Genomic DNA, 20,424 nt, shown 5'->3' on the forward strand with positions numbered 1-20,424 from the left:
AACAACTCTCGCATTTGTATTAATGGAAGATGTGCACAATTAAAAAAAAATTACATTACTGGTGTGAATTAGAAAGAATTCTCTTAGTTCTTAATGCATGAGATGCCATGCACCATGAACAATAAGTGGGACTCATGTTCTTTATGCCTCAAAGCTGTTAATTCAGAACTGTTCCTCAGCCTCGCTGTAGTAGTGCTTTAATTCTTAACCTCTGCTTATGTCAGTAACTGCTGCTTTTTTGTTTTTAAACATTGGGCAGTCATGTTAAATAAGAGCCATGATGCCATGGGACACCACTTTTTCAAGTGTTATTCACTTTCTCCTTTCCTCCTATTCACTTGCTGAAACTGTCCACCTAATATATGAAGTCACATAGGTCTCTCTCCACATAGTCAACACAACCACAAATATGAATATGATTTGACTAGTGGTGCATAAACTTGCTGTAACAGCTTTCACAATGTTTGACAAACAGCATCTATATTGTAAACCCTAGCAAAATAAGTGCACGAAAGAAAATGCAGCCTGACAAAGGCGTGTGCATGTACCCACAGCTGCATTCCTAACTCATGCACTAAGCCAGCTGCCCTACACCCACATATATTGGCACATGCCGGTCTTCCAAGTCTAATGAAGTCTAATTTTCCCTAAGCAACATCACTGGATCTCTCCAGCTTGGGGGAAAGTACAAGCTACTCTGAATCAGTTTCACCAGAAGTCAGGGTATGTGTGCCTTCCTCATCCCTCTGTATAATGTGCAGAGTTCCCTCTCTGCAGTCAGGATGTCCTGAAAATATCCCTGATAAATAACTGGTGGTATAGAAATCCACCAGCCAAGAGGCAGCAAGCCCCTGCTGCTCCTTCCCATTGTCAGGAAAGGGGTACCAGATCCTGCAAACCAAGCAGACTTCCCAGTGACAGAACAGTGTCCTCACCTGCAAACTCATCACACCTCAGCTCCTGCAGGTCCTTCATTTCAGGTACTGCCCAGCCACAAGCTCCCCATGGCACAGAGCTCTGTGAGATGAGCTCTTCACACTCATTTTCCCCCATCAGCAACCACCACTAACTTCCCCAGCAAAGACTGAGCTAAGCCTGAACAGCTGAAGGACAGCCAACATTTTCCAGGGGCACTTTGTTCATCCAAGAAGCCAAATCTGCTCACAACCACCAGTCTCAGCATTTTGATACAGGGAAACTGAGGCAGAGTTCAGCTATCAGGTACACAGACTGAAAAACTCTAATAAAATCTATGCATCCTGATCATCAGTTTAATCTCTAGATTATGTTGCTTGTAAATCATAAGCAGGATGAAGCTTTTAAAGCTAAGATCAACTTTATTAGAGGAACCTGAAAAACTGGAGTTTTATTTTAAATACAAGGAAAAAAATGAAAACTAAAACAATTTTTTGACCTTCCTACTTCGCATTCCAAAGTACACTAAAGCCCCTATTTTGCAAGATTTAGATGTCAAGTATCAAAGGGATTAAAAGCTCAAACATACCATTGTATACCCTAGATCCAAAATATTTAGTAATAGTGTTCATCTGTGAATCCTAGAGTTTTATGGCCATTTATTTTACATCAATACATGTTCCATTTCACACACCACTTATTTCTCAACCCTTTACTCAAAACATAAGCTCTTTGTCAGTGTGCAAAGTACTACTTACAACAGAAAAGTTATAAATATGAAAAACCATCAGATTATATAAAACAGTATCAAATTTACTGTAATCTCTACAATGAAGGTAATTAATCCGATCACCTATTTTACTGGCCAACCTGAATGACAAGTGATTTTTTAATTAGTTGATTTATATTGCCTAATCAAATAGGTGCCATTTTCGCATTCTTTATAATAAAATATATTAATAATTTTAGCATTAGATATAAGAGTCCTCCTAATGCCAGGTCTGTGTGCCAATAAAGAAATGTCTTCATAAACATTGAGATACATTGACTCATTATCAAGAGATGATTAAGGCTGCTGATCACATATTTCTCATGCTCCAGACAAGCTCAGCATCATATAGTTTAAACATGATCACTAAACCTGCTCATACTTTCAAAACACTGAAATAATCAGCCACAGATCCCCATCACAAAGGCTGGAGCGTTCTAGGGCTAAGATTAGCACTTTAAAGGCGACACACAAAAGAAAAGCTCCCTTGCAGCAGCAGAGACATCAGACTGGGCTAGTTCTGATTTTTCTTGCATTTAAGACTACTACAGTTTAAAAACAACAGCATAACATAAAACACTAATGACACTGTTTTCCTGAAATAGGTTCAAATGTCTCACAACTTTTATCATCATGATACTTTCCTTATATTTAAGTCATATTTTCTAACAACTTAGAATAGGTAGCAATTTACAGGAAATAGCTTCTCTTTTGGTAGCCTTAAGTACATTTGATGGTTCCCATAAAAAGACTGAAGCACATCCACATCTTGTCATAAGATTAATTAATCTTAAATGTGAGCGTGCCCAGCACAGGTTTTGCACAGGTTTGCTGCCCCAGCCTCTCAGCCCGAGAACAATAGTGACCATGCACATGGCGCTGGGTCTTTTCAGCCCCACCACAACAATGCCAGGCTCAGCAACAATAGAAAAAAAGACATTTAGAGAACCTGTGCACCTCTCTTACAGCATGTACCTACTGTAGCTGAAGCAAAAGCCTATCTGTAAGCAGACAATACGTGCTTAAAAGTATTAATATTGTACATATTAGGCTGGAATTTTATTGGAAAGCAGTAGCCTGTACAACAATTTCCAGATAGAAAAGTCATCTACTCTGCTACCTGTGCATTTTAAAGGAACTCTTCCTCCTTTTGGAAGAGCTGCTTTCCTTAAATAAAGGCAGAAGAAATTCAGTACCCTGAGCTTAATAGTTTTATTTCAGAGAAGGAAAAAAAGCCACCTGTGTATGCTAACACAGAACTCACAGCAACAAAAGGTGAACAAAAGCTGCATCAGGATTTGGCAAGACAAAGGCACACTGTGAAGCTACTTTACACTGACAACCTGTATAACTATGTAAGTATTCAGATATGAATGATTCAAATTTATGTTACAAGCTTTTATTGTAACTTTTTTATAAAGACATTCAATTTGTATTAAGGCTAAGAGTTTAAAGAATAAAACAAGACCAAAGCAGGATGATTTCACCTCTACAAGAACTCACACGAACAAAAGTGCAATACAATACAGCAGGTGATTTCAAGCTCAATTTCCAAATGAAATAGTCAAGAGAAGGAAATGTTCACATATACACTATATAGAAAGCCTGCCAGCCTCAAAGCTGAACTTGTCATTTCAAGATCAGCTCTACAAATTAACACCACCACAAACTTTTCAAATGAACATACACAGTATCATTATGAACAGGGCTTAATCTGCACAATTTCTCTACGTTTCAACAAAAAGGGAAAGACTTGACACGACATCCATCATGAAACATCCAGGATAAAATCGAGAGGGGGGTCTACATAGCAAACAAGATAAAATTCTGACTGCCAATGTCATTTAATATGTATCAGGGTATTTTGCCACAGGGTAGTCTCACAAAAAGAATTCCCACCTTATTATCCTCATTTCTCTCACTTACATGTATGCTGGAGAAAGTGGCGATGACCTGGATGTTTTAAGCACAGGAACTGGGAATTTCCAGATAGCAGGAGAGCTCGTTTTCCATTTCAATGGCATGTTGTCACCACGGTACTACAATAACAGTAAACAGCGTTTCCATAACAGACTACCAACTAGGACTTCCATTCCACACACTACTGACACAGCAGTGGCTGCTGCTAAGAACAAGGAAATGATTCTGCCAATGCCCTTAAACCGATGCTTCCAATCTGTAAAACAGGGCTGTAAGGCATCTCCTTTTAAATCCTGCTGTCCCCTAAAGCAATATGATGATTCTATCCTTCTAACTCAACAATAGTGCCACCTCGTTAGGGAAGCACTGACTGCAGTGTATGTTAAGAAAAAAAAGAAAAGACTGCACTCTGCACACCAGCATAATGCAGCTTTATTTAATAAAAGCAGCTAATTTTTAAAGGTACTGTTTCTGATGCTATTGTTCTACCTTAACAGGGACACTGCAGCACTGTACTATATTCTCTTCCTATTAACCTCATTTCTGACCAATGGAAGCAGAAAAAAAAATGGGTTTCATATGAAAATGAAACAACATACCTACTCAGAATACACTTGTCATCCTCTGAACATTCTTCTTTTGAGCTGCAACAATACAAATGGGATATAAATCTCAGCATAGCCTTAGGCCACGGCTAATAGAGATCAGTGACTAAATTCAGCAGCCTGTTTTCCTCCTGTGCAAGCTCTGACCAAACAATACAAGAATGCCATTATGGAAAAAGCCCATTGCAAAAATCAGTCCTTCTAATCCATAGCTAGGAAGACAAAATAAAGCAGAAATCGCTGCAGGTTTCTGCATGCTCTTCTAATAGCTTCTGGTTCAGGATGCTCTCATTTTCCTATTCTCATTTCCAAGGAGGAAGAGCAAAATCTCATGCATTTTACAACATGATATGGGAACACAAATATCACTCTGTCTTCTGCAGTATAGAAGCAGAGACTAGCAGGCTGCTAATAGCAGTCTTTGTAGGAACGCTATCAACAATCTAATTCTCAACGCCCCCCCAGCAGCTCCCAAATTGCCTCCAGAGCTGACGAAGCAGATGGTCATGCAGGTCCCCATCAGGGACCACTCTGCAGCTCAGGGCTCTGCTTGGTGACCTCCCGGGGCTGACGACAGCGGGGAGCAGGGAAGGCAAGCTATTAAAAAGGGAATGGGGAATTTAATAGCATCTTATGCAGAAGCAGAGCAGGATTCTAGGGAAAAGAAGGCAGAGATTTCGCTATACTGATTACCTTACAGGAAAAAAATATATCACCTCTAATGTATTGCCACAGCAGACCAAATCAACCAAAATTAAGATATTTCATCTACAGATTTCCGAATAGTCTCTGTACAGCATGACAATTTTTCTATTCATCAGGACAGCTTAATCCTCTCATTAAAAAGCCAACACCCCGTCACGCTGCTTAGCAATAAGAATTGAACCAGGAGCTATTTCTATAAATATCTATAAATTTATTCATTCTAGTAACATTTAACAACACTCTGATAGCGTTCTGTAACAGTGAAACATTTTAAGTTTCACGGTTACAAAATGTTTTTCACAATGTTAAATTCAATTTTGGGATGAAATCACTAGGGAGTAATTGCTGCTCCTGATCACCATTATTGAAAATGCATCAAAAAAAGTTTTGGGCAAGTTGTTACCAAAATCGAAGGCAAGGAATTAAAATAACACATGACAACCTCACTCAAACCCAGATGCACCCCTTGAACAAACAATTGAAGGTCTCTCTCCCACTTCTCTGAAGTTCTAAATTACAAATGAGCAGCATTAACCCAGGCAACAAATTTCACAGGAACTGCTGCTACTGGGATGTTGAACAGACACCACTGGTATAACAATAGTGTTTATTTGCTGTGACTATTAAGAAACACTAGCCCTGCAGAAATATCCATGCCGTTTTAGCACAGTCATACTTTCAGCAAAAGAATTCGAGTATTTACATGCCAACAGGCACGCTTGGCTACACTCTTGGTCAATACTGTGTCCAGTCTCTCACACACACACAACAGACTAATACTTCATGCCAGCTCTGCACTGAAGGTCTAGAAATAAAGTTGAAAGATGTTAGATAGCAGCCATTATAATCACAAAGTAAAAAAAAAAAAAAAAAAATCATTCATTTGCATTCACATACTCAGCTTTGGTTTTACATTCACCATTATACAGATGGTGTCTTAAAATACAATAAGCGAACACTTATAAGTTACTCCCTTCCTCACACCTCAGTGCGACCAACTGGGAACTGCTTGTAAAGCCTCTGTCTCACTGTTCTGTCACCCCCAAGGAGATCTTCACATGCTTTATTTATTAAGAGCAGCCTGACTAATTAAAAAAAATAAAATGGGGGTAAAGACAATCAGTGGACCTCTTTTCCAGAAGTAACTCCTGAAATACTCTTTTGATCAGTAGAATAATATCCAACTCAAGCCACAAAGTCATTCCCAAGCACTGACTGACACTGAAGTCAATCCACACAGGCACAGAAATCAAGAGTTACTTCTCACTTTGCACCCCAACACGATCATTCACCCTAGAGAGCAACATGAGTCCTCAAATACCTGCTCTCCTTTGTGTGCTCCTAGTTCATCTTGTCTTTCCACTTACTCTAAACAACATAATAAAATCTTAACAGAAAAAACAGTAAACATTTTTTAAAAGTACAGGAATTCCAAGCACTGCCAACCAAATCTCCTCCCAAAGTCCAGCACAAACTACTCCACCAAACAGCCCATGTCGAAAATTCACAATTGAAGAAAGTAGCAGTGCCAGGTACTCTAAAAATAGGGAAATGCTTGTCACTTGCTAAAGAACAACCATGTGAGAAATGAATCACCTATCCACACATAAGGAGAAAAAACAAATCAAATCCCATTTTCTTCCTGACAGTCATAGATTGGTAGCATATTCACAAGGAAAGTACTATTATTATGTGTTTTATCCTTTACATTAATTATTCCTAAGACAACAGAACATCTCAGTATATAATTCAGATATTTTAATTGAGACTTCAAAATTACATTTGAGTTGCACATTTAAAAATACAGGAAAAGTAATCTGATCTCCTGGAGTGTACTGCACCCACTGAATATACATTTTCTCTTCTCATATTACATAGCTTTTCCACTCATCCTCAAATGAAGGATTTTGAGGGCCAAGACCAGCATTACAGCTCTGTGCAGAATACTCCATGCTAAGAAAATACTTTCCCAGTCAAGTGCTCTGAAACATACCAACTTGGCACACAAACTGGAGAGGTGCTTTAAGTTTAAAACTCTAAGTGCTGAAAATCCCATGATAACTGCACAGATTAAACATAATTTTGGGACTATTTGAGGGGCTTTTCTGTAGTTTTCTCACAAGCAAGTTGACATTCAAAATTAAAAGCATCTATATTTATAACTTGCTTGAAGTTATATTCTACTTATTATCCAAGTCTGCCACACATCCTTAATTCTGTGTACAAAAGATGAGAAAGTGTTTGGGTTTTAAGCAACTATTTCCATGTTTGTGTTTCCAAAGCTGCACTGAGCACAGATGAAGTAATTGACATAGTATCAGGAACTTCTGCACAAAACTCAGCCATAAAGGAAAGGAACATGTGGCATAAGGAGAAAAAAAGTAAATAATGCCACCAAAGGCAAGATCCCAAGGTGACATTTTTACAGACCTGAAACGTTAAGCAAGGCCAGAAGCTACTGACTGGGGCTGAACAGCAGTGCAGCTCTGATCCCACAGAGAGAAGACTGAAAAGTGCTTGTGATAAGAGAGGAAAGTATTTCCTAACCCTCTCCCTCCATCCCTGTACCTACATCCTGGTTCACTATTAACAAGCAAAATTTGGCCCCAAACGAGCAGGCACACAGCATCACACTCAGCAAGCACATGACCAAATCACACACAAAGCTCCCTTGCCAGGGCACTGATCACACCATCTTTTCTTCTGAAAGCTCTCCCTGATCTTCAGAGCAGGAACACAGCTAAAACCACGTCCCTTGTGACTCTCTTCCTTTTCTGGGGATCTCCTCTTCCTTCCTCTGTGCAACTCCAATGCAAAGCTGCCACCACGTTGTGTCACACATAGCAACTGTCAACACATTGTCCTCTTACAGCCCACTGTGTTCACAGTTCTGAGGCATCTGTACATCCAACAAAACTTTTAAACCATCTATGCATTTCCCATAAGACTTCCAAAAGAAGTTGTTCAAAAAGAAGAAAAAGGCACAGGCAGAAAGCTGTTTCAGAGCACAGGCAATATAAAACTGTTCTAGTCTGGAAGTATTTATTCTTAGCCTTCGAATGCCACCTGAATTTTTGTAGGAAAACCAAGCAGAATAAAAGTCAGCTTTTAGAGATGTTGCTGGGTTTTCATCAGTTTGCACAGATAATGAGTTTTACCTTTTTTCCTCAGTTCTTAAACTGTTAAAACTGAAAAAAAATACTTGCTCAGTCAAGTGATTTGTTGTGGTTAAAAACCTGCTGTTCCACTTTAACAGGCTACTTACTTCTCTCCTTTTATTCATGTCTTAGGTGTCAGAGGAACCAAAAGCACTAAGTGAAAATTAGGGTTATGCTACATCACAACTTTCTCAGGTCTTCCAAACCCTTTCTAGCATGACCCAAAAAGTCTTCTCACTTCCAGAACCTCAGGCTTCTTAAGCTTTCCAGAAAGAAAAGCAGTCAAAGCTACAGTGACAGTATGATGTATATCTCCCATTTTCATCGAGAAACATAGACAACAGAAAGGTCTTAATATTTGTGTCACAAGCTATTTCCTAGTGATAGTGTTTAAGTAAGAGAAGATGCCAGACTCGACAAGAAAAATACCTTGAAATTATAGTGGTTAGACCAGTAAACATATTTAAACTACTGAGGTTCTTTTCCCCTACACCTATGTTCTAAAAATTCATAGATAAAAAAGCATGTTTCCATTTTAAAATGTGCATTTGTTGTATGATAAAATACCTGGTTTATGATATTAGCAGTAGCAGAGCTCACTCCAAACTGAAGGCAGAAAATCAGTTTCACATAGGGAGGAATTACTCTCATCTTTTCTTTAACCACCAGCCTGCTGAGCTGATGCATTCTACACCACACAAGAGCATATTGATACAGAAAAAATAAAGCAGAACCCCCAAAATCCAGCAAAATATCCCTAAAGACATGGAGTTCAAATGAAGTAATCATTTCAATACCCAAATCATTTCAGCCATTTAAATATGGCTGCAAAGGCATAAGTCTAGAAACTGAAGAAAAACTGTGATAATTTAATTGGCTTTCTTACTCAGCTCTTTCCACTTCACATGGGTGCTTCTCATGCCTCTACCTCTGGCTTTTCAGTCTATTAAAATGCAGCTGTTCCAATTACTGGAAGAGAGTAATTAAAAGATGGTGTTGACAGTACTGCCCTATATATGAGTCAGTTAATTAATACAATTTCTTTGACCATACATCGTCAAAATATTCATACCAAAATTCATATGAAGGGAAAACAAATCTTTGCCTAAGGAGGAATCCAAAGGAAAACACTGAAGTCACATCTGCAGTCCTCTCACAGCAACACTGGAACATTCCCCAAATACTGAAGTACAGAAAAAGATTGGCAATATGCACCTGGCAATGCTTTTAGTGAAAATGCAACTTTTCTAGAAACATTAAAACAAGAAAAGAAACAGTCTTTGAATTAATTTTTTTTTATTTCATTAAGAAAATAGCTTTAAAATTGCTAAAGACAGTTTTGAAAATTACACCTGTACTTTGACTTGCTACCTGCTATGCTGTCTAAATTTTTTTTTTATAACTGGGGATAAAAAGGCCCTCAGACATCAGATATAAGTTGCAGCAGCTTTTAGAAACCATTGTACTGTAGACATTAAGGTGCATGTGATGGATAATAAATGGATCCATCCATAATCTCATCTCATAAATGGATCAGAGACGCTTACAAAGTAGTTACTATCAAATAAATTTAATTCCTTTAAACAGGGGTGACTGCTCATGGAACAAGGAACAATCATAAAGCATAAAGAAGTGAGATAAACTGGGTTTGCAGCCAACCCCTCCTGCTGTCAAAATGCTATAAGCAGTGCAGGTTCAAGCCACTACAGCAGTATGTGGGGCCCTTTCTCAAATATGAAAAAAAAATCCCCAAATCTTTAAATAGTAAGTTAAGCAGTCAGGGCATGTCCTGTGTGTTTAACAAGAAGTGCTACAGTTTTCTATCCACTCACTCAGCATTTTTTCCTGTATAAATGAGGAAATTGCTGCCGTAACATTTTAGGATGCATCAATTCAGTGAAAAACATTATACATAAATATACATATGCATACTATATATGTGGGATTCTGTATATAGCATATGTGTGCATATATATATACACACATACATACACACAGAGTATATATATATATATAGATAAATATACATTATTTCTATATATATTTGACAAATACACATTATCCTGCATCTGACACAGCCACTTCCCCTTCCCTTCCACACCTCAGATAGGAGAATTCAAATTCTCACGTGATTTTCAGATTACCAAAGTTCTTCAACAAACCAAATATGATGACAAGGAATCATGCTGAGAAATTAGTTTTTCCATTTCACACATTCTTCAAATGTCCATAACCCTGGTCTTTGCAACATTCATAAATGAAAAAAAAAAAAAAATCTTATAGTCTAACTTTGAAACTTCTGAAATTACTCAGCAAAGCAAAGATTAAAAAAAAAAAAATTATGTATTTCCTATACATAAACATTCAAAAAAATTCACGCCATTTCCCATTTCCAATCAACTATTTTTAAAACTATTTAAGTAAAATTTTGCTCAAATCTTAAGTCAGGTTCCCAAAAACTTGCAGGAAAAGAGAGACAAGAAATACACAAATTCAGTCCCTGCAGTATTCACACTTTAAATATTTGGAAGCATTCATGTATTAAAATATTAAAGCCTGTCTCAGGTATATTTGGCAACTACACAAAGTTTCAGACATATTTCAAATATTCTGAAGTGTGTGTTTCTTACCATGAAAGTGGGTTTTATTTTATGCCACTTATGGATGTGCTGCATTTTATTGTGTGTATTCTCAAAGAGAGATTTTTCTAAAATGGAGGCAAGACTTGTCAAGATACACTGTTTAATTAATTTAAAGACACAGATTATAATATTTTTAAAAATCAGCTTTCCTTGGGTAAATTACAGTTATGTAAAATTCATTAGGTAAAATAATGTCTTGAAACACTTAGCAGGAGGTAAAACCAAAGTGAGATAACGAAGGTTTCCAATTTTTGATCTAAGTCCATGTACTCTACTGACAGCACACCACCAAGGAGAAATGCTTTTGAATTAGCACCAATTTATTCAGAGAACTTGGCTCATCTTCCCCAGGTGATTATATCTAATAAATCAACACAGAAAACTGAATGCACAGTAACAGAAGCCAGACTGACCCTGCTGAAGGTAATTGTCTGAAGTAACAGTATTTTTATTAAGTCAAACCGTGAACTACAAAGAATTTATTTCTAAACAACTTCTCCACAGCTGTTATAGTCTGCTGCCTGCTCAATTTATTTTAGTAAAGTATGCCTAAACGCATTTACACATCAGACTCAACTGCTGCAAATATATTAAACAATTTAGTAATGGAACAGAAGCCAGGACTGAGCACCAGCCATGAACAACGTCAGTATTTCCTGCACCACAGACAGCAAACTGCAAACCACAGACAGCAAACTGCAAATGACAGGAGTCACGTGCTGGGTAACATTTTTTGGAAATATTCTTAACTTTGTAGACTTTTTCTTTCATTCTTGCATTATTTATATGAAATCTGTTAGTCCTCTTACTTTCTCTAAATCCTACCATCTTTATCCATTGGAGTGTGTTTTTGTGGTCCTGCACACCTACAGAAAGTGTCCCTGATGAAAAGAGAAGAGCAGGCGTGGGGAGGCAAGAACAAAGCCTTGATCACTGCTCTTGTGTGCTTCTGTAATGACTCAGTTTCATTAAAAGCCAAAAATTCCAACTTTTCCTGAACACAGGAATTCCTACTGCATTGTCACCTCTGATGTCTCCAATCCACAAAATCTCCACTGTGTACACTCCTGACACCTCTATCCAAAGGCCAGAGTCCCTCAGGAAGGCTGACAGAGAATGAGATTGAAAAGGTTTCAAGAAAGATGCTGATGCTTCAGGTTGTCAGAAATCATTGTGTGCAACCTGGGAGCCAGAAAAACTGCAGGCATGCATCTTCCAGGCTGCCATGGCCACTGCTCTGCAGCTGCCTGGATTCCTTCAAGGAGTCACAAAAGGGACACCCAGGTGCAATCAATTTAATTTCCTGCCTTCAGATACTCTGAAGCGTATTAGATACCAATTTTTACGAAATAGCAATTTGATCTTAAATTTCAGCTTGTCTCCACACAGGGACATGTCAAAGTCTTAGGCAGCAAAAAGTTCCATTTCAAACTTGTCACTAATGTTAATTGTTTATCACTAGTGCTAATTTCTCACAATCAGTGAGAGGATAAAGTATAATTTCTCTGCACTAGAAAAGGAGTCTCAGGACCACAGATAATTTCTAATAAATGAGAACAGGTGAAATTAGTACCAAAACCAGAACAGCTAACAGGCAGTGTGGGAAAAGAGAGTCTTGTACTAAATTTTCATTGTACAATCAATGAGTGTACTCATGACACAGAATTAGTCTCATACCAGGGATCATCAACATTTTAAAAACACTTGCAACTTTCAAAATGCATACCTTGCTTACATTTAGATTTTTCCAGGAGACAAAAAAAAAGATTGCAAAAAACATTCTTCATATGAACTCAGTCCATTTCTCTGAAATACAACAATATGTTCTAGTTCTAAATCACTAAATGTTGAAACTTTTGTGTAATAATTAAATTATAAACTGAATATTACAAACTGCTTTCATCTTTAGCAGATATGAGAAATAAATTTAAGGAAAATTCCATGTTTCCTAGGCAAAGTTTTGAAATATGCCTGTTAGTTATTTCAAATATGTTATGGTAGACAAATATATAAGTTATTAATTCATTTCCAAAATCAGGTTTAAAGTTTTAAAATATTCACTTAGCAGTCTGGAAGAACTCTGCAATTGCAATACCCCTATTTAGTGACAATCTGGATAATTTAGGATCAAATGAGGACATACTGCTTTGCATAAATTAATTGTACAGAGCAAGAAAAGTACAAGCTGATTTTAGAAAGGCCCATGGAAGAATGGCAATCTTACTTGCATTTTTAAAAACCGTGAACTATTTAAATCAAATACTTTAAAGTCTTATGACTATAAACATATATTATTTATGAAGTTTCATAAAACTTCAGACATCTGACTCCTATTCAAAAGTGCAGTTCAATGCTTTCACCAATGTCCATGTCACAGCTTCTATAGGTCATTTTACCAGCACTCCACACACTCCTGACAGTTTCCTACATCTTTATTGAGACATGTGGCCACATCCCTTCACCTGGCAAAGCCCCCTTCAGAAACAGGGAACTGAAAATAAATCCATGAAGCTGAGAGGAGGAGAAGACTGCAGAGAGGTGGGTGGGAGGCTCAGCCCAGTGAGAGCCACTACCAGCACAGCTGCACCACTTCATTCCACCCACATCATCTGGTCAGGAAAGAAAGGGTCTAAATTCTGCAAATAACTCTAGGCTCCTATACAAAACATCCCTCTCATCTGTGCTGCTCTAGTGAATCACAGCAGGCTCAGGAGATATCACACTAGAGAAAAAAAAAAAAAAAAAGAATCAATGGATGTGCATGGTGTAGAGGTCCTTGGGGTGAAATAGCATTGCACAGCTGTGATGCACGAAGACACTGTGCAAGAGTCAGCTAAACCAAGAAATATCTATATTTCAGCACCTTCTGCAGCTGCAGTACTGTACTTTTCTACAGCTGAAGATATCTTTTTGGAGCACACAGAGAGAACATCAAGCAACTTCGAGCTGGGACAAGCCCTTCACTGAAATAGTTTTAAGTAAAGCAGTTGCAATTCGGGGCTTTGTCTGCCAGAGGGAGCTGAAGGAAAGCGAAAAAAATCTCATGCATCTCATTCCTTCTAAAGTTTCAGGTTTGTCCTACACATTACAATTAAGTATTCTAACAAAAAGGGGGTTGAATGTAAAATCCACCCCATCTGTGTCTGGCACAGGGCACCCCTGCACTGACACCCCACTACCCAAACCTTGCCCATCATGCCCAGTGCCCTCGCTCTAGGAGGCAGTTGTCTACAACTCTGAATGGAAACAATACCTCCATTTAAAATTTAACTACTTTTTGATCAACACCATAGTGGAGATGACTGCTCCAGAGACAGACCAATAAGGAAAGCATCAAATAAGGTGGTATCTAATATCTTCTTTCACCAGCTTGCCAGTAAGTGCAGGGCAACACTGCACAAAGACTAAGCTTCCAGTTAGAACACGACACATATCTGAAAATAGATTGTCATTAAAAGGCTCACTGGTCTTTTTTGCACACTCTTTTCACAAACTGCTTCTAACACCTAATGCTGGTACACCTAAAAACCTGCCTGTGGTTAGAGGTGATACCACACAAAACTATCATTTATATGTTACCATGCTAATAACTTATTTTTTTGTAGCACTTGCTAAGGAGTTTAAAGGAAAGAGAAATTGGTCTCATTTTGCAAATTGATAAAGGAAGCTATTTAAACAACATATTCATGGGAAACTGTGATTCTGTAAAACAGCACAGGAAAGAATTTCACTGCACACATACTGAATGACCCCTTTCTTTCCCCCTGCATTTTCAGGTAAACTACTTCCACTTCCAAAAACTGTACCTATAAAAACCTGCATACAACGGTTTTGCAGTTTGTTTTTTATTTAAAGGTAGACGGGTATACCTTTAAAAAACTCTTTTAAATGCCAAGGTCTAAGCTGATCCAGCTACCCTCAGATCAAAATTTCACCAACAGCTTTAAAATCGGTGCAGTAGCTTTGTGTGCATTTCTTGCAATCAGAACCCTTTTAGGAAAACCAGTTGTGCCACCTTCTGGTATCTAAAAGAACTACAGAACAAGACAAATATTTTAATATATTCTCATTTTAAATGAAAAAAACAGTACAGACAGAAAACTCACTTTATCTATGAAACTAATGAAAAATACTACTTTTTTAAAGCTTTGGTTGATCTGTGCAACATCATAGCTAGGACTAACTAGGCTGGAGTAGTTTGCACCCAGCCTTGAAGTTCCTAAGGCCGTACTACCCAGGAGATGGATTTGATGGTCCTTAGGGGTCACTTCCAGCTGCGGATATTCTATGACACCTACTGACAAACACAGCACCCTTCCCACACATTATCTGGTCTGAGACATGAGCTATTCTGCTCTTTGCCCCATCTTACCAGCTGGAGCAAAGAACAGGGAAAGCAGAGAGTGAAAAGAATTAGAAAACTTGTGGAATGACTTCTGTACAAGAATCATCTTTCAGATTTGACTTAACAGCATGGAAAGCAGAGAGGAAAGAAGAAATACTTTCAGAGTATATAATGTCACAAAAAGCATGGTAAATGTGGGGTATTTATTCATCATCTCTCCAACACAATAAAAAGAAAGTTTTACATGAAACTAGCAGATGTTTGGTGGGAAAAAAAACGAAACAGAGGAAATGTCTTCAAGTAACATGCTGCAGCTATCCCACCAATAACTGTTTTTTAATAACACAGATTCACTGAAGCAAAGTGAGAAAAACAATTTAAAACAGATGTGGTTGTACCCAGTGCCCCATAGGTGACTCCAGCACTCACATACAATCAAACGTCTCCATCTTACCTCCCACTACCAAAGCATCCTTAACATTATAGTGGGACACATGCACAGTTAGGTAGAAACAACTATAAACCCCCTTCCTCCCTTATTACACCTGGATCCATGCAATTAACTCTGTACTGATAAAAACACAAGGGAAGATGAATTTAAGTTATTACTTCAATAAATTTTTTATCATTTCCAATCTATGCCTTCAATATAAAACTGTTTCTACATGTCAAACTCCTACCAACAGTTTCTGAAGCAGAAAAAGCTTCAGTGAAGGAAGAATGAAGGCATATAATTAGGTATGAAATAATATTGACAAATCACGTGAATAACTGACTCCAACTACTACCTCACAACCCCTCCCAAGATAAACATTTAGTGTTCTCCAATCTTAGATAATATCTGACACAGAAAGTAGGTATTTCTGACTATAATTTTGCACTGTAACTTTGAACTACAAAATTAACTATATGAATTTAACAAATAATTTGGAAGTTTGGTGTAGGAATCCAACCCAAGACCATGCTCAGTCACTAATGTACAAACAGCAGAAATAAGGTAAAACAGTTGAATCAAAAGGACATCTATTTGCATGCTGACTTGCTCATCACACCTTCCACAAACCTCTGCATATTATTTCAGCCATATTTACTCAGCTCTCTGCAGTATGTGTTCCATGGTATAATCATTTTCTGGATCTCTAAACAAAGCAAAACTTAAATTAATCAAAGCTTTGCTTTGATGTGTTCCTCCAAGTGCAGTACATTTTACTCATTCTGAAGTTCAGTAGTTTCATTTTCTGGAGATGCTGAAATTACAATTTTGCCCACACAAGACAGAATGATAATATTCAGAAGGGTATACAACTCCACAAGAAATACAAAACATGATTCTCATCATAAGCAACACCATAAATCATGCTGCAAATAATATCTTATTTGCCTTAAAAGTGTTACAAGAACCTCTGAAACAAGTAATGTAACAGCAAAGTTGCCCAATAATTCTTCAGGAGAATCATGAAACTCAGACCAGGCAGAATGTGACTGCAACCTGAACAAAGTCTTGCTGCATATTGCACAAAGTGCTGCCAGGAAATTGCAATGCCATAATCCCACATAACTAACTGCTACAATATTTATTTTAAAAGTCATGCACTAACATCAGTCATGCCTGAGCTGCTCCTGCCTCCCCATGTATCTACAGACATTTAGAACTGGAACTGAGTAAATTCCTGCAATATATGAAAGCATTTCTTCACTTGCTTGGAACACTGATTCTAAATTTCAAACCTTATACTGAAAACAGTATTGGTGTCTAGAGACTCAAAGGCAATCTCAAAGGAACTCAGTACTTTCATGACAGTAAAATCCCTGAGAGCAGAAGCTTTGGAGGCCTTTGAACAGCATATACTGAAAACATGAAAAGAAGGCAAGATTAATTCTGGGGACATGTGGGAAATCTCTGTTGAGACAAACATACATTACTCCAAAAGCACAGGATACAGTGGTCAGATTAGGAAGGGAGGAAGGCAGGAAGGCAGGGCAGTAAACCAGATATTTATTCAGCAGGGTCAGTACTGAACTCAAAGCAAAATGCAGTTCGTAGCTTAAGATAAGATGAACATTTGCCACAAGAGTTTCTACAAACATGAAATAAAAACTGTTCAGTGAATAATAAACCTCTGCAGGGAAACCAAGAGTTACAGCAACTATGAACCCAGGAGTTTTACATAAACACTGTTACAGAAGACTGTTATTTCTTTAGTACTTCTCATCAAATTTCTGTGAACTTATGTTCTGGCTCATATCCCGAATCAAGCAACAACATGCACAAACATAGCTTCTTCTGTTTGAGTCTTTCACTAAAGCAGAAATATAAGCAAACTACCTACAGCTTGTGGTCCAAAAAGCAGCTGCTGGGGAGAAATTTCTGAAACATGACAAAGATTTGCTGGATCTATAAATAAATGTCCATTCAGCGACATTTTTTTGCTGTGGGAGAGGGGGTGTGCAGATGGCACTAATCAAAGACTGACTTATTTAAAGGAAAAGCTTATTTGAAGACTACCAACTATTTTAAATAATTACATTCAATAAATAGTTAAGTAGTTTTTCAGAATTTTCAGCCATTGTATCAGGCACCTGGGTGTTAATAACTAAATACAGGATTTGTAGATAAGCAGCCTATTTATAATTTTCTTTTATCAATACCCTAGAACAACGCAAAAGGCGCAGCGTGACTAAGCTTTTACTCCAGGGCTCTAATCTGATGAAAGCCTACAGAATCCAAAGGGCAGAAGTAAAATTAACTAAAATTATTAAGCCTTAGCTTTCTGGCGTTGAATCTACAAATTCTTTTTCATAGCAAATTCCAACAATGTGATTCAGTTCATTTACCCTGCTCCCAAGTTCTGCATCAGTCCTCTAACCAGTTAACTGGCTGGAGAACAAGGCCATTCCTGTTCTCCAGCAGTGCTGCTCATTACTCCTGAAGCATGTACAGCAGAGGGATGGCTGCTCCCACTGCACAACAAGCCAGCAGCATCACATAATTACTCCTCATCAGCCCAAGCCTCTGCCACACCCCACTGCAGAGCAGCAATGAAAAGGATTTCCGGCTGCAATGACAGACCAGCGATGTCCTGGCCACAGCCCTGAGCAAAGCCCAGCACAACCATGTACTTTGCTGTATGGGCCAAGCTCTAATTACCAGAAAACAGAACTGAACAGTCACATTGGCACTCTAATTACCAGGAGACAGAACAAGAGAGGAGAAAACCTGGCTGTGAGAGCAAAGAGGAACCCAGACAAAGGCAAAGATGCTGCTCCAGCTGGGAGAGAGCAGCTTTGCAAAGCCTGCAAACTCCTCTGCTGCAGCTCTTATGTTCCACATTGCTCTGACTCACTCAAGTCACATCAATTTAAGCAACAGCAAACATGGCTTTGCTCCTTGTCCAGCTGGGCTTCTGAGGGACTTGCTGACTTGTTGATACATGACCTCTGTGCTCTTTGGGACAACAGAAGTAAAATGAGATTTAACACATTCTCCTTAAGCTTCCTCCCAGATCCCTGGTTGAGCCACCTCCCCAGCTGTCACCTTAGATTCAACCACCCTGTAACAGGTGAGCTGGAGCAGAAGAATGAAAGTAGAATTCAGGAATTTGGAGCAGGCTGGTTGCATGCTGAAAATGTTTGGAATCCAACATGATGGAGCTGGATGTGAAAACATAGCTTGGGAAAATGGAAGGAGATTAGCAAGATGCTCAAGTTTCAGCAGTGCCACAGGAAGGTCAGGCATAAATATACACACAATATTGTGACAAGGCACAACAGCAGTAGTTATAGCTGAAGGTTTTCCATGACAGACGTGGACATTTAAACAGTGCGCTGTTATGTTCCATTGTTAAATTTGCTGTTATCCACAGGAATCATACTGATGTCTGGATTTCAGTGTTTTTATTTACGGGAGTGGAAGTCACCAGACTGTACTGCTTGAAAAACTGTGCTGTTTCCCTGAACAGCTTTCTCTGGTCCTGCAGGATACTTGTATAATACCTCTGAAGATCACATGAAAACTTAATAGTTGCTTCAACTTTCATTCTCCAGGACAGGACATTTATGCAAATATAACCCAACACTTCTCATTATTACAAGATGTCCTTAACAACATTAGTAAGCTTAAAGTGCAGCTCATTAAAACAGATCAGTTACAGATGCAAAACTGATCTTCCCATACAATGAACTCAAACAAGACTCTTTTTCCAGCACAGCTTCCACCACTGTGTGATTATTTTCCAAGATAAGACTGATTTTGCATCCAAGCGAACTGCAACCTGAATCAGAGACATCCCAGATGTCCAATGACAGTGGAATAATGGGAAATGTATTACCAAGCTGTCAACAGGAACATACACAGGCAGAACATCTCTAGCATAGAAAAAGAGAGGAATGTACATGAAGGAGGCTTTTAATTAGTTGGGTTTTATAGTGCAAGAAGGGTTTTGTGTTCAGGTGTGGGAAGTTTTCCTGTTCAAATAAGGCAAAAATACAGACATCCTTCAGTTGTTTTGGGGTGGGGTGTGGTTTCTTTCATTTGTTTTAAATGTAGAAAGCACCAAACTATTTGGTAACCATGAAGAAAGGGACACTTCTCTTTTCAAAATTAGGTCACTTCTTCCATTAACAGCAAAATTAAATAAAACAGATCAGACATACTCAAAGAAAAGTTGTCTTTATTTTTTCCCCTTCCCTTTATGAATAGCAGATAATTTAATTCTTCCATTTCGACTAAATGGAGGGACATTGATTAGAGCTAAACTTTAGCACCAAAATAATTTTCTGGGAGCAAGCAATTTAGACAGCATTGTTGCTTTTTAAGATTACAACTTTTATTTCAAAAATGTTCATTTAGATGATCAGCTGCTAGCTAAGGCAGATTAAACTGCATATTAATGATTCATTTTTGAAACAACAGGGTAATTTTTGAACATTTTGTACATTATCAATTTAAGAACGATGCCAGTCTGCACCCAGAAGTGATACACACAGTTTAAATATAAGGTCACAATCAATACATTTCATGCAGACAAACAAATACCCTCTCTCAAAGGGACAATGCTATATACACTGTCCGAATAGATTATTTTAGATTTAGAACTTTAAAGCACCTTATCATAAGTATAAAGTTGCTTTGGTTAAAGCCATTCTTTTTAACTTGATGCATTCAAATAAACAGCAAACAGAGCAGGGAAACAATTACTCATAACCCTACAACCACCACTCATCAGGAGAACAACTATAACCAGCAGACACCCACCCAAGTGACAGAAGACAGAGAGAGGAAAGAAAAGGGAAAGTGACAATGAGCAGGAGATTACACTACACTGCTAACAGGTGTCAGCAGATGGAGAACTTTCCAAAGCCAGCT

The 20,424-nt window shown here is 38.2% G+C and overlaps 1 protein-coding gene across 22 annotated transcripts in view; it reads right to left on the reverse strand.

The window, feature by feature from the left end:
- The window catches only part of KLHL13 (kelch like family member 13), a 79,877-nt gene that overhangs the window by 32,967 nt on the left and 26,486 nt on the right, over window positions 1–20,424 (reverse strand). Inside the window, exons 1-3 of one of the 22 annotated variants that reach the window (XM_085570948.1) lie at window positions 6,236–20,421; window positions 4,204–4,248; window positions 3,611–3,723 (exon numbers count right to left, since the gene is read on the reverse strand). The exons of 18 other annotated variants lie outside the window; for them this stretch is intronic. In XM_085570948.1, the coding sequence (XP_085427074.1) occupies window positions 3,611–3,708 (98 nt within the window). In that variant the 5' untranslated portion in view covers window positions 3,709–3,723; window positions 4,204–4,248; window positions 6,236–20,421. 3 more of the 22 variants (XM_021548452.4, XM_085570947.1, XM_085570956.1) reach the window with 3 other exon arrangements.

This window comes from Lonchura striata, chromosome 4A (assembly GCF_050655825.1).
Source record: "Lonchura striata isolate lonStrDom1 chromosome 4A, ASM5065582v1, whole genome shotgun sequence".
NCBI lineage: Eukaryota > Metazoa > Chordata > Aves > Passeriformes > Estrildidae > Lonchura > Lonchura striata.